This window comes from Bison bison, unplaced genomic scaffold (assembly GCF_000754665.1).
Source record: "Bison bison bison isolate TAMUID 2011002044 unplaced genomic scaffold, Bison_UMD1.0 scf7180017864077, whole genome shotgun sequence".
In the NCBI taxonomy this organism is placed as follows: Eukaryota; Metazoa; Chordata; class Mammalia; order Artiodactyla; family Bovidae; genus Bison; species Bison bison.
This window is the reverse complement of record NW_011494649.1, coordinates 1,017,900-1,031,996: the sequence shown is the minus strand read 5'-3', so window position 1 is coordinate 1,031,996 and position 14,097 is coordinate 1,017,900. Positions and strand designations below refer to the sequence as shown.

The 14,097-nt window shown below is 35.2% G+C and overlaps 1 protein-coding gene across 2 annotated transcripts in view; it reads right to left on the bottom strand.

Annotated features, from left to right (window-relative positions):
* Positions 1–14,097, bottom strand: part of RPAP3 (RNA polymerase II associated protein 3) — a 37,322-nt gene that overhangs the window by 19,904 nt on the left and 3,321 nt on the right. For both annotated transcript variants that reach the window (XM_010837517.1, XM_010837518.1), the window contains exons 2-8: positions 12,754–12,937; positions 11,860–12,000; positions 8,530–8,652; positions 7,648–7,775; positions 4,562–4,683; positions 3,362–3,432; positions 958–1,083 (exon numbers count right to left, since the gene is read on the bottom strand). In XM_010837517.1, coding sequence (XP_010835819.1) covers positions 958–1,083; positions 3,362–3,432; positions 4,562–4,683; positions 7,648–7,775; positions 8,530–8,652; positions 11,860–12,000; positions 12,754–12,906 — 864 coding nt within the window. In that variant the 5' untranslated portion in view covers positions 12,907–12,937. The remainder of the gene's footprint in view (positions 1–957; positions 1,084–3,361; positions 3,433–4,561; positions 4,684–7,647; positions 7,776–8,529; positions 8,653–11,859; positions 12,001–12,753; positions 12,938–14,097) is intronic.

Sequence of the window (14,097 nt, the reverse complement as noted above, 5' to 3'; positions counted from 1 at the left end):
ATTGTATTGGAAGGTGTACTAGATTTCATTTTAACATTTATTTATAATCAGAGTCAGACATATCACAATCAATAATCATTCCATAAATTTTTATTAGGAATCCTCTATAGGTCCATGAAAGCCTATAGTATGTTAAATTAAGTCTAAAGAAATTTTGATCAGAAATAGTTCATTGTGTGACATTCCTGGCAGTCCAGCGGTTAAGACACCATACTTTCATTGCTGGGGGCGTGGGTTCAATCCCTGGTCAGAGAATTAAAATTTTATGTGCCCCATGGTGAGGCCAAAAAGGGGGGAAAAAATAGTTCAGTGTGATTTAATGAATAAGAATCAGTTTTATTTTTTTACTAATTTTATTATTTATTTCTGGTGTGCTGGGTCTTCATTGCTGCTCGTGGACTTTCTCTAGTTGCAATGAGTGGTGGGCTACTCTTCATTGCGATGGTTGGGCTTCTCACTGCAGTGGCTTCTCTTCTTGAGGAGCACGGGCTCTAGAACACACAGGCTTTAGTAGCTGAGGTTCCCGGGCTCTAGAGCACAGGCTCAGTCGTTGTGGTACTGGGCTTGGTTGCCGCATGGCATGTAGGATCTTCTAAGACTAGGGATCGAACGCATGTCTCCTATACTGGCAGGTGGATTCTTTACCACTAGGCCACCAAGGAAGCACTGTAATTTATTTCTATGTTAATTTATAACCATCTATATGTAAATATATGTCAAAATGCTCAAAAATAATTTGTTTCCTAAACTTATATATAATTTTTTTTATAATTATGTATTAAGTAATCAATTACTCAGTTTTAATTAGTAGGCTCCAGAAGTTTTAGTATATTTAATTTTCAGTTTCTATTGAAGGAGTATTTTAATATAATATTAACAAAGACAGAACCTTAACTGATACACAAAAAACTAAGAGTAAACTCAGGAAAACATATTAATGTTAGAATCCTGGATTACCCGATCTTTTTCCGAGATAGCCTGTTGTTTATTCTGTTGCTCTTCAATTTGTTTTTTCTCTCCTTCATCTGATTTAATCATTGTATCAGTTTCCCCTGGATATGAGTCTTCTTTGGAAGTTAGAGCCTAGAAGACAGAGCAGTCAGCTTAAATAAAACAAATAATGGAAGATGCATACATGTTTGACTTTAAAATAACAAACTATTCATATTAGAATTCCTGCCACATTTCAAATAATTAAAATATTTACTCCAATAAAATCTTTCTACTAACAAAATTAAAAAGCAAATAAATTTAATGTACATCTTATTCCAATTAAAGTAAGTAATATTCACTAAAGAGCTGTTCATTTATTTATTCAACAGAGATTCTTTTGAATTTCTACACTGTTCTAGGAACAATTTTTAAAAATAAAGAAGGTAATTGAGACCACATCACCAAATCTCTCAAATTTACTATTCATAGTCATTATCTGACCATCTAGGATAAAACACAAAAATATACAATACAGTTCACAATTAGAGTCAAGTTGATGGTATTTACCAAGAGATTTTTATATGCAATATGTAATGGTAATATTTAAAAGGCAGACTTTCCTCAATCACTGCTACTTTCAACAGATGGCAAAATAATTATGTGATGCAAAAGTAAAGTAAAAGGCATACATACTATTAATATGACAGCAAATTTTACAGTTAAATAATATCTATTTTCTTACTTTTAAAAATTTAGTATTATTTTCCCTGTATAAACCATAAAGATGGAGCAACTTTAAAACTACAAAAATCAAAGAAATATGTGAAAGTTTAGCACAAAAACAAAGCACAAGCCAAATTAAAAAATTAGTGGGATAAAGAAAAATAATTGTCATCTGGATAAAATAAAGCAGCAGCGGTTCTAAATAAGACAGCTTTTTAAGGTAACAATTAAGAATCATTAAATACCATTATACCACCTCTAGCTTACAATGTGTTTAGTTAAAAAAACTGTCTAGTACAAAGAATTAAAATTAGAAAAATGCCGGGAGCCAGCACGGGAGTCCCCACCCATGACAAGGTCATGTGGGAGAGTTCTGGTGGGCAAGGTAAGCCAGAACTCGAGGGGTGCCCCTCTGGGTTTGCCTGAGTGTCTACCCCAAAACCTGAGCCTGTCTGTTTTACTGCTTCATGACTTTCACCAACTCCTCTGACAGTCACGAGGGGCTACCCCCGACCACTTTTCTCTGTAAGAAAAGCAACTTAAAGTTCTAGTTAATAAGTCTCCATGGTATAACAAGGTGTGTTCCAACTGTAATTCCCTCAAAAAGCTTTCTAACCTGCCTAACAGGTTTCCAGACTCTTACAGCTACACATGTGATTGTTTACGGCCTCCCAACCATATGAGGCACAAGGAGACTTAGTTATTCTAACAATGCAGAGCCTCTCGGGGAGTCCGAAATTGTTAAAATAGAATAGAGGAATTCTTTCTTGAGCTGCTTGCTGCCAAGTTTCCATATTTTTCACCCACTGTGTTCCTGGGAGTGTATCGATTAATATAGTTGAGATATATATATATATATATGTAGAAGCTTTAATGTTAACAATAACCTTAGACCCTTAAGCTAATAAATTCCTCCCTTAATTACCCCCACGACACTCTTGCCCTATAGGAATGCAACTCTGTCTAGTGCTTCGACGAGTGGTACTAAACTCTAAGAAAAATCACCTCTGGAGAAAATAAGTTTTTCTGGTTGACTAATTCTTATCAGAGAAAAATGTTAGCAGGTCTCCTGACCAGAAGATGATGTAAATCACCTAAAGCCTTTGTATCTGATAGTCTGCAGAAGAAAAGCCTGGTTTCGATAATGATTAAGGTCTGCTGACCTTGCATGACTTTGCATCCCCTATTATCTTCTATGTGCTACTTGGGGTATAAAAGCCCCTGCTGAAGATAAAGCTATGGACCCTGCTCACTAAGCTCAGTCTCCCCGTGTCGTTCTTTCTCGTCTCCTTTTCTCTCCTTTTGTCTTTACTCTTTCTTCAGGCCAAAATAATTGGAGCGTGGGGATCTGCTGAGACGACTTACTTGCCTGGGCATCTGAGACCCACTCGAGAAGGTGCCTAAGTGTGGCACCTTCCACGATTTGAAAGAGCACCTGCGGCCTCCGTGGTCAGTGCAAACCTGGTGTCACAGGTTATATTGATTTCTCACGTAAACCAATTATAATTAGGCCTCTGATTCTCTCCACTGACGCTATCCCTTTAAATCGCTGATGCCGTCATCCTGAAGGAATCCCTGGATCCAACCGGGGCTGGACCCCGGTAGAAAAATGTCTATATTACATAATACAAGTCTATACAAAAACATTTACTTTGTCAAATAAAGGTAATAAGTAACACACTTAATTTAAATAACTGCAGTTTACCTGATTAATTTTCCTGAGTTCATTTGTAGCTTCAAAGTTATTTGGTTCCAGTTCTAATACTTTTTCATAATCTGAGTAAAACAGAAGATAACAGAATATTTAAAAGATATATGGTACCTACGGCTGATTCACGTTGAGGTTTGACAGAAAATAACAAAATTCTGTAAAGCAATTATCTTTCAATTAAAAATATAATTAAAAAAAAAAAGATATATGGGACTTTCCTGGTGGTACAGTGGAATAAGAATCTGCCTGCCGATGCAGGGGACATGCGTTCCATCTCTGGTCCAGAAGATTCCACATGTCTTAGAGCAACTAAGCCTGTGCACCACAACTATTGTACCCATGCTCTACAGCCCACAAGTCGCAAGGACTGAGCTGGTGAGCCCCAACCACTGAAACCCACACACCCTAGAGCCTGGGCTCCACAACAAGAAAAGTCACAATGACGAGTCGTCCCGACGAGCCACAACTACAGAAAGCCTGCGCACAGCAACAAAGACTCAATGTAACCAACAACAAACAATCAAAAAAAGATAGATGGTATTCAAAAAGCTGTATAAAAGATCAGTCATTTGCTTACAGGGGACAGTTTAAATTAAGAGGAACTAAGAAATACTGACATTATTCCACTGGATTTCCTCCATTCTCCCAGCACAGATAAAACCCTTAATCCTTGTGTCAGATCACCTCCTTCTTTGAGCCTCAGGAAGAACACTGCTATCATAAGTTACATCTCATAAAACAAAGGAGCACAATCTTTCAGACATAAACTTCATTCCAATTTTCTGATTTATACTACACAAGCCTATTTTATGAAGTAATAAAAGGCTTAAAATTTTAAAATAAATAAAAATGTGTTAGGTTCATGCATTACCTCTAGCCTCACAAAAGCCAACAAGATGTTTTAATCTGTCTCACATATAAGAAACTGAAAATCAGAGAAGATACGTAACTTTCCCCTGGTAACAGAGTGAACAACATGGTTGAATGAGAATATGAACCAAAGTTTAATCAGTGGCAAATAACAAGGTCTTTTCCCAAAATATCAAAATACATTTTAAATGGCAAAAACCAGTTTTATTCAATATAGAAAGATCTCTGAAGATAGTAACTGTGATTATCTAGTATTCTTTGTATAGAATCAGTTAAACTATTAAATAACTTTTTAGATAATGATGACCTGGAAAACATTAATACCTTTTTTGGCATCCTCTAATTTTTGCAAAGCAAATCGAGCTGCACCTCGTCTTGCATAAGCCTTTGTATAACTTCTATTCAAGGCAATTGCTAAGTTACAATCAGACTCAGCAACAGCAAATCTGCAATTTAAAAAAAAATAATAAAGTGAAGTTAATAAAAATCATCTGTTAAAAACTTCAAAAAATTTGTTTCTGAAATCTCTGAAAAGGGGATTTATTTCTCATTTGAAGGCATGTTTCTTTTTTTTTCTATTTTCTTTTTAATTTTTATTGTAGTAGATTTATAGTATTGTGTTAGTTTTAGGCATACAACAAAGTGAATCAGCTATACATATATGTATACGTGTGTGTGTGTGTGTGTGTGTGTGTGTGTGTGTGTGTGTACCTATTTATCTCCACTCTTTTTTAGATTCTTTTCCCACAGAGGCCATTACAGAGTACTATGCAGAGTTCCCTGTGCTACCATCTTCTTTTAGTTAAGCTATTAAAATCAGTAATTTCTGATGTAAGCAGTTTCTTTAAAGCAAAGAAAAGAATGCCCACTACCACTGCTTTTACTCAGTACTCTACTAGAGGTCCTGACCAATGAAGTTCCATAAGAAAGAAACAGAACTAAAAAGACTGGAAAGGAAGGAATAAAACTGACATTCTCAGATGATATAATGGTCTACCAAGAAAATTCAAAACAAGCTAGACAGACTGTTAAAAATAAAGAAAGTTAAGCAAAGTGGCTACTCTACTAAAATCAACAACAAAAATAAACTAATAAATCTAACAAAAGATGTACAAGATCCAGATGCAGAAAATTATGAGGTTGTCTTCAAAGACATGAAAGAAAACTACAGCAATTTCATTCATCTATAAGACACAAAAATACAACAATATAATTCTCTCCAAACTGATCTGTAAGTCCAATGCAATTGTAATCAAAATTTTTCAAGGAATCGGACAGGATGATTCTAAAATTTATACTGATTGGTAAAAGTCCAAGAATACCCAACATTCCTAAAGAATAATAAGGCCCTATACCAAATACCAAGATTTACTATAATGCTATAAAAATTAAAAATAGTATGGAATGGCTATAGTAAAGGGCAACAGATCAATGAAGAGAAGAAAGAAATGAGAAACAGATCCATGCAAACTTGACATATGACAATGGGAGAATTGCAGATCCATGTGGAAAGCAAGGATATTCAATAAATAGGGCTGAAACAATCAGGATATGAAACTGGACTTGTACCTTCAGCATACACAAGGAGACTTAAGCGTGAAAAGTAAAACATAACTTTTAGGAGAAAATAGAGGAGATTGTTACGAACTCAAAGAAGGGGACTATTTTCACACATCATACTTTTCAAAGTGCCAACATTTTATAAAAATTAATAAATGAAACACATTAAAATAAGAATTTGTTTCTTCATTTAAAAAAAGATCAGCTACAAACTGAGAGAAGATAAATATTATAAACACTAAAGAATTAGTATCCCCAAAAAAAGAATGCTTAAAAATCAACAGAAAAACAGCCTAACAAAAAAAAGGACCAAAGATAAAACAGACATATCACAGGAAAATAAACAAGATAAGTGGTGAATAAACACATAAGAAGATGTTCAACCACATGAGAAATTGGGGAAATGCAAATTAAGGCCACAATGAATTACCACTTTACACCCCTAGATTGAAAACAATTCAGAAGCCCCATTATACCAGCGTTGGTAAGGATATGTAACGTGTATTCTTATACACTGCTAATGGGAATGTAAGCATGTACAACTATCATTGTAACAACTGGTCACCATCATTAAAAGTTGAACATGTGCATATCCTAAGATCTAGCACCAAGAAACATGTACAGAAGTGCTCACAGTATCACTGTTGTTAAATAATTAAGGGAAGGAGGGTGGAAGGCAGGAAAAGAAAGGAGAAGACAAGGAAGGTGAGGAATAAAGGAACCAACCAGCAATCCAGCAATTAGAGAATGGATACATGATAGTATATTCCTAACAAGGAACTGCATATGCATTCAACAGTGAAAATGAGAAATCTACAGCTATTGATATATGCAAAACATGAACAAATCTTATGAGATGAATTGAAATATGAAATATAGTATTCAAATAAATAGGCAAGCCACAGAAAACCATATCCAATGATATACTTTTAAAGCTCAAAAATAAAGCAATGTTATACAATGTATTAGAGATATACACATATGTAATAAATTTTTTTTAATCAAAAGAATGATATACAACTCAAGACAGTGGTTAACTGGGAGGGACAAGGGTCAGGATATGGAAAAGAATATCAAAGGTAGCTTTGAAAAATAATGTCTGATTCTGAAGCTTGGAAGCATCTTCATGCAGATTTATTTAAAATTATTCTTCATCATTTACACATACTGTAGATATCAAATATTATAAAAGGTAAATATCCCCTAATTTGTCAGGATATTAATAACATAAGTTTCAAAGATTTTAAAATATGTTATTAAAAGTAGTAAAAATTCAGACACCAATATAATTTATATTTCCAAATAGTAATTAAAACAGTAAGAACATCCTCCTTGACAGTATTTGGTTTTTTAAGTATTTTTATGCTAGGTCATTTCTCTGCTTAGGATTAAGACCATATACATTTATGTTCTTCAACACTAAGTATGTATTTTAAGGATTAGTATGACTTAAATGTTGGAATACATTTTAAGCTTACCATAATAAAAGTTATCTGTATTAAATAGTAAATACATAATTTTTCAAAATAATGAAGGAAAATTAATTTATAAAGAATTTTTACCCACCTAACTTTTTTTCTTCTGTAAATTAGGGAAAGGGCATCTTACTCAATTTTTATAGGAGGAACACCTCAATAAAGTGAACTACAAGGAGCATGGTTTGAGCACCTGAATGTTTAAAATGGCTTAAGTTAAAGAATTCACTAAAAGGGAGTGAATAAGAATTTATAGTTGAAAAGAAATAGAAAATTTTCTCAAGCATTCCCACACATTTCATTAAGAAAGATAAAAAAACAAACCAGTCTCCATATGCACATAAAGTACTCACACACGTTATGGAAACGCCTTACTTTTTCAGTCTGAAGTAAGCTGATGCTCTGTTTGTTGGCAACACCGGGTTATATGGATCAGCATCCATGCCTTTGGTGTAGCACTCGATTGCTTCATCGTATTTTCCTTGTTTGAAGTATTTATTGCCCTGTAAAAGCATACAAGTCAGATGCACACTGACATAGAATTCCAGACCTACATTCTTTCATTATTCGTCTCTTCCTATCTCATTAGCCATGTAATCAAAGCTAATGGTCACAGTTTGGGCCCAATCCAAGAGCCCTGGCAGAAAAATGAGTAAAATACCTAGCATTAAATACTTTTTATTCACAATAACCCACAGAAATGCAACAAAAGAAAGGCATCAAGACAAATTTTAATCTGAAGAGTGCCACCTCTTTAAAAATACAGCCAGTTTAACAATAAAGAGACATTTCTCAGGGAGATATCAAGTGTTCCAAAATGCAACCAAAGATGGTCTGTGACATGGAGTTGTGGGATACAATACCCATGTCAAGAATCACACACTGATCTGATTAGTACTTTAGTCTACTACTTAAAGCCCTGGAACAACTCTCTGTACACTCCAAGTACTTTACATATAATAATTCATTTAATAACAACAACCCACTGAGGTTTAGTAATAATATTAATCTTACTTTACAGCTAAAAAGACTGAATATATACAGGGAATTTAAAAGACCTTGTCACAGGACTTGAACCTAGATAATCTGGTTTCAGAGCACACACTCCTAACCACGATGCTATACTGCCTCCTGATAGGGATATGGCCAAAAACAACTTGAACACCCACTAAATTACACTGTAGAAATCTTGGGGGCCACATGATTTTCTACAAATCCTGCCTACCTGAAGGAACCAACAGCTAACCTAAAGAGTACCTTTTCTTTTAGAGCAAGAGCCTTTTGTGAATCTACATGAATCCCATCTTCTTCTGACTCGGATTCTTGAGACACAGAATCATGGGTACTCTCTTCTTTGTCAAGTTCATCAAGAATACTATCCTGAAATCAAAAGTAGGGGAACAGTGTCATAATTACATGACCATTAAAAAAAAAGATATCCTGCCCCCCCAAAAAAGAACATTCAACAGAACTTAAGTTTTTACAACCTAAGGACTTAAAGGCCTATAAAAATAATCCAAATAACCCCTCATTATTAGGAGTTAATTCAGAGAAAGGATATTCTTATTTAGAAAACCAAGATCCAAACCACTTACATAATCTGACTTTGAACTCATATAAGGTAAACTAAGTCTACAAACCAACCCTAAATCACAAACTGTTAGCAGTGAACTACTACTGTTTTACATAAGAGAAGTTTGCAATTAACCCAAGTCTATGTAATGGCATCCAAAAGCAGGGAAAGGGTTTTATCTAAAACCCTTTTTTCTTTCTGACTTTTAAAACAACAAAAACTGCTTGCAGAGTACAATTAACTCCTGATTCTCATAGCAACCTAGGAGGGTAGATATAATTATCCATGTTTTTCACTTGAAGAAATTGAGAAATAAAAGTTAGCAAACTCACTCAAGGTCACTCAGCTAGGAAGTGGCCAGATGAGGATCTGAACCCAAGCCATCTGCCTCCTCCAAGGAGCTCTCAATAACTATGTTATACTGTTTATCAATGTACTCTGAAATATAGCTGACTATCAAAGAAAATACACAACATGCTTGTCCAGCAATTTCCAATCTCTTTTGACTGAGACATTCCTTTCATGGTAATAAATCATTTCATGGATTGCATCAGTATTTTTTTAAACTATTTTTTTTAGTATGCATGCATGCAGGCTCAGTTGCTTTAGTTGTGTCCAACTCTTTGCAACCTCATAGATTGCAGCCCACCTGGCCTCTCGGTTGATGGGGATTCTCCAGGCAAGAATACTGGAGTGTGTTGCCATGCCCTCCTCCAGGGGATCTTCCCGACCCAGAGACAGAACCCATGTCTCATGTTTCCTGCACTGGCAGGCAGGTTCTTTACCACTAGCGTCACCATATATAATAAAAGAATGATTTTTAGTAAGATTTTTTTTTTTTGCCATGCCATGTGGCTTGCAGAAACTCAGTTCCCCAGCCAGGAATTGAACCTGGGCCACAGCAGTGGAAGCTCAGAATCCCAGTCCACCAGGGAATTCCTGAGTAAGAAATTTTAAACCAGTAAGAATTAAAGAGTTCATTAAAGCTCATATAAACAAAAACTTTATTATATAAATAAAATCCTTTGTCTTTTACAAGTTATTACTATTCTAAGTAATTTATGTAAGAAAAAAAACTGTTGATAAATTTTAAAATGAAATAAGACCTATGCTTAGTTTCATTAAATAAATGAATATTAAAAGATGGGACTGAGTGACTTTCCTGGCAGTCCAGTGACTCCACACTTCCACTGCTGGGGTCAGGGAACTGAGATCCTGCTTGTCGCACAGCACAGCCAAAAAAATTTGAAAAACAATAAAATAACCAAACCAAAACAAAAAGATGGACTGAAATGTAACTATGGGTTTTAGCATAAAGATTCTAGAAATAGCACCAAAAAAAAGAAAAAAATAAGAATAGAAATACCACCAGCCTATCAATATGAAAGCCAAGACTGTCAACCCCCCTACACTGACACGTGTAGAAAACTAACGGCAGCAGAACGCCAAGGCCACTGCTCACATCTGAACTAGCAGGAGTGGTAAGTAAACAACTGTATCTTTTACAGATACAATAAAATGACAATGTCAAACAGTGTAGTTCAATCATGAGTGTACTGGCCACACAAAGCAGGAGTTCAATCAATAACTGTTGAATGAGTAAATGACTGTAGAAAACCACCTCTCTAAGAAATCATCTGACACTGTGCCTTTCAGGAAAGGGCATTATAAGCACATACCAATTTATGAAAAGGATAAGGCTACACAAGAAGGGGTAAAGTTACAAAAAATGAATGGTTCCCTATTTGGAAACCCTATGGCAGCATCTTCTAATGCTAATGCATATATAAACTATGACAGAGGCATAGTACTGATGGCAAACATTTCTCCAACTACACTGCGTCTCATGTGCCCGAGACCAGAAGCATGCAAAACACCAGTCTAGCAAGGTGAAGCCTACCTTCCTGAGATTAAGAAGGCCCTACTTTTATTGTCACACAGCCCTAACCTAAGGCCACACACAAAGGCATTCTCAACCATTATTCAACAGGTCCTTCAGCCTACTAAAAAAAAAAAGATGCTGGTAGAGTCTTTCTTTTCTTATATTGTTACCGTCTCAGAATTCTAGCTGTTTAGGGGTTAGAGATGGTGAGGAGGAAGGAGGTGGGTGCAACTATGAATGGATAGCACAAAAGAGATCTTTCTGGTGATGCAATGGTGGTTACCCAAATCCATAGGTCATAAAATGCCACAGAACTATACACACATTGAACCAATGTCAATTTCCTGGTTTTGATACTGGACTATAGGTAAACAGAGCTTTCCTGGTGGCTCAGATGGTAAAGAATCTGCCAGTAATGCAGGAGACCCAGGTTCGATCCCTAGGTCGGGAAGATCCCCTGGAGAAGGAAATGGCAACCCATTCCAGTATTCTTGCCTGGAGAATTCCATGTACAGAGGAGCTCGGAGGGCTATAATCCACGGGGGTCACAAAGAGTTGGACAAAACTGAGGGACTAAAATACATAGTTAAATAAGACGTAACCATTAGAGGAAACAGGGTGAAGAGTTCACTAGACCTCTATGTACTCTTGTTGTTTTTTAGTTGCTAAATTGTGTCCAATTCTTTTGCAAACCCATGAATGGGTAGCCCTCCAGGCTCTTCTGTCCATGGGATTTCCCAGGCAAGAGTACTGGAGTGGGCTGCATTTCCTTCTCCAGGGGATCCTCCTGACCTAGGGATCAAACTCGCGTCCCCTGAACTGTAGGCGGACTCTTTATCACTGAACCACCAGGGAAGCCCCTTCCACATACTATCCATGCAAAAAAAAGAAAAAATAGGAAGAAAAGAATCCAGCTGTTTTAGCCATTATTCACTGAAAGAGGGCCATAGGAGGAAAGAAAAGTTAATTGAAGAGCTATGTATTTAAGTTTTTATTCCACACAAAATAGTCTATAAGATAAAGACACAGGTCCTAAGAACTTTACATTGTTTTTCATTTAATCCATGACTCTCAACTAACTCTAAGAAAATTTTACTCAAAGACTAAGAAGCACATAATCAGATTAACTTACCACATCAAGTTTTGCCCATGCCTCATAATCATAAGATTTTATCCTGTTTTTTGCGTTTTCATCTTTGGTTTTTTTAGATGACTCTTTAACTTTGCCTTTCTTCTTTTTCCTAAAATTCCCATTTCGAATAGGAGGTAAATTCTAGGGAGGGAAAACAACACATTTTGAGACAGCTCTGTTACTTTCCTGTGTAACTAGTGATGTTTAAAACTCTCACTGAAGGATATTTTCAAGTAAAAGTAATTTTAGTTTAGTTTTCAAGTGGTTAGAAATACCAATTCATTCATTTCTAATGATAAACCTATGCCTGAAAATTTTAATTCATCCTTTGACAAATACTGAACACTGTTCAGTCATAAGAAAAATATTACCCAGAAATTTTAATTATACACTTAATTTGCAATCCTAAATTCAAAATTCAAAAACTGCTTGACCTTCAGCCTTAATACAATGATTTAGCAACAGTACAATGGCACCAAACTGCCTCCACATTACCAACAGTATGAAAAAGCTGTCCACATCTCAATGCACTGTCTTAAGAAAACTGGTTGAGTCTAGGTATTCTCTGTGTTTAGGGCAATACTGTATGTTAACATATCATTAAGTATATAATTATATATGATATATATACAAGCCTATTTTATGATGCTATTCATTTACCTTAAGAATTATCACATGGTCTTCCTATGGACTAAGCCTTAAAAATGTCCTATTGATAGTTAATACAATTATTACAAAGACTTTTAAAAGTAGAATTTTTCAAAATGTTGGCAGAAAGTAAATCTCTTTAATTAGCATTTCCACAAAACATTTTAAAGGCTGTGATTTACTTTAAAATAAATAAATGAAGAGTTTCCCTGGATGCTAAAGTAGGAATTCAGTTAAGAAATTTACCTCTTCAGGAACACCATTCTGTCTTCTAAGTTCCATATCCTTTTGTTTAATATCTTTCTCCCAGTTTTCTAAATCCCTCATAAAGTCTTGTAACTCTTCTGCATTTTGTTTCACTTGCAGTTGTAATTCAATTGCTTTACTTGTTGAAGCCATTATGGCGTGCAGAGTTTTGACCGACCAATCCCTGATAAGAATTAAACAGAATTATTTGGTTTAGTTTTTTTTGAAACCTAGCTAATTAATGATTTTTACCTCTTTATAAATGGCCAAGATACATGTAAAGAAAGGAACTTAAAATGATGCAGAAGAAAATATCAGTATATTATGTTTTAAATGAGTCAATCAATGTTTGCTGAATAATCAAATGTAAAACAGAAAACTTTGGGCATCCATCCAATATGAATGAAAGGCAATATGGAGGAAATTACTGAAACTAGCAAATAGCCTATGGTAGCAGATTGGCTGCATATCTCTACAGTTTATACATTTAGCCAATTACCTCCTTTACTCCTTTTCCTTTCAACATTTACTGAACTTTGGCTATGTAATAAGCCCTATATTAAGATTTAGGGATGTATATTTTTGAGATTAGTTGTTTGTCAGTTGCTTCATTTGCTATTATTTTCTCCCATTCTGAAGGCTGTCTTTTCACCTTGCTTATAGTTTCTTTTGTTGTGCAGAAGCTTTTAAGTTTTATTAGGTCCCATTTGTTTATTTTTGCTTTTATTTCCAGTATTCTGGGAGATGGATCATAGAGGATCCTGCTGTGATGTATGTCGAAGAGTGTTTTGCCTATGTTCTCCTCTAGGAGTTTTATAGTTTCTGGTCTTACGTTTAGATCTTTAATCCATTTTGAGTTTATTTTTGTGTATGGTGTTAGAAAGTGTTCTAGTTTCATTCTTTTACAAGTGGTTGACCAGTTTTCCCAGCACCACTTGTTAAAGAGATTGCCTTAAATCCATTGTATATTCTTGCTTCCTTTGTCAAAGATAAGGTGTCCATATGTGCATGGACTTATCTCTGGGCTTTCTATTTTGTTCCATTAATCTATATTTCTGTCTTTGTGCCAGTACCATACTGTCTTGATGACTGTGGCTTTGTAGTAGAGCCTGAAGTCAGGCAGGTTGATTCCTCAGTTCCATTTTTCTTTCTCAAGAAAAATATACAAGCAACTCCTACAGCTCAATTCCAGAAAAATAAATGACCCAATCAAAAAATGGGCCAAAGAACTAAATAGACATTTTTCCAAAGAAGACATACAGATGGCTAACAAACACATGAAAAGATGCTCAACATCACTCATTATCAGAGAAATGCAAATCAAAACCACTATGAGGTACCATT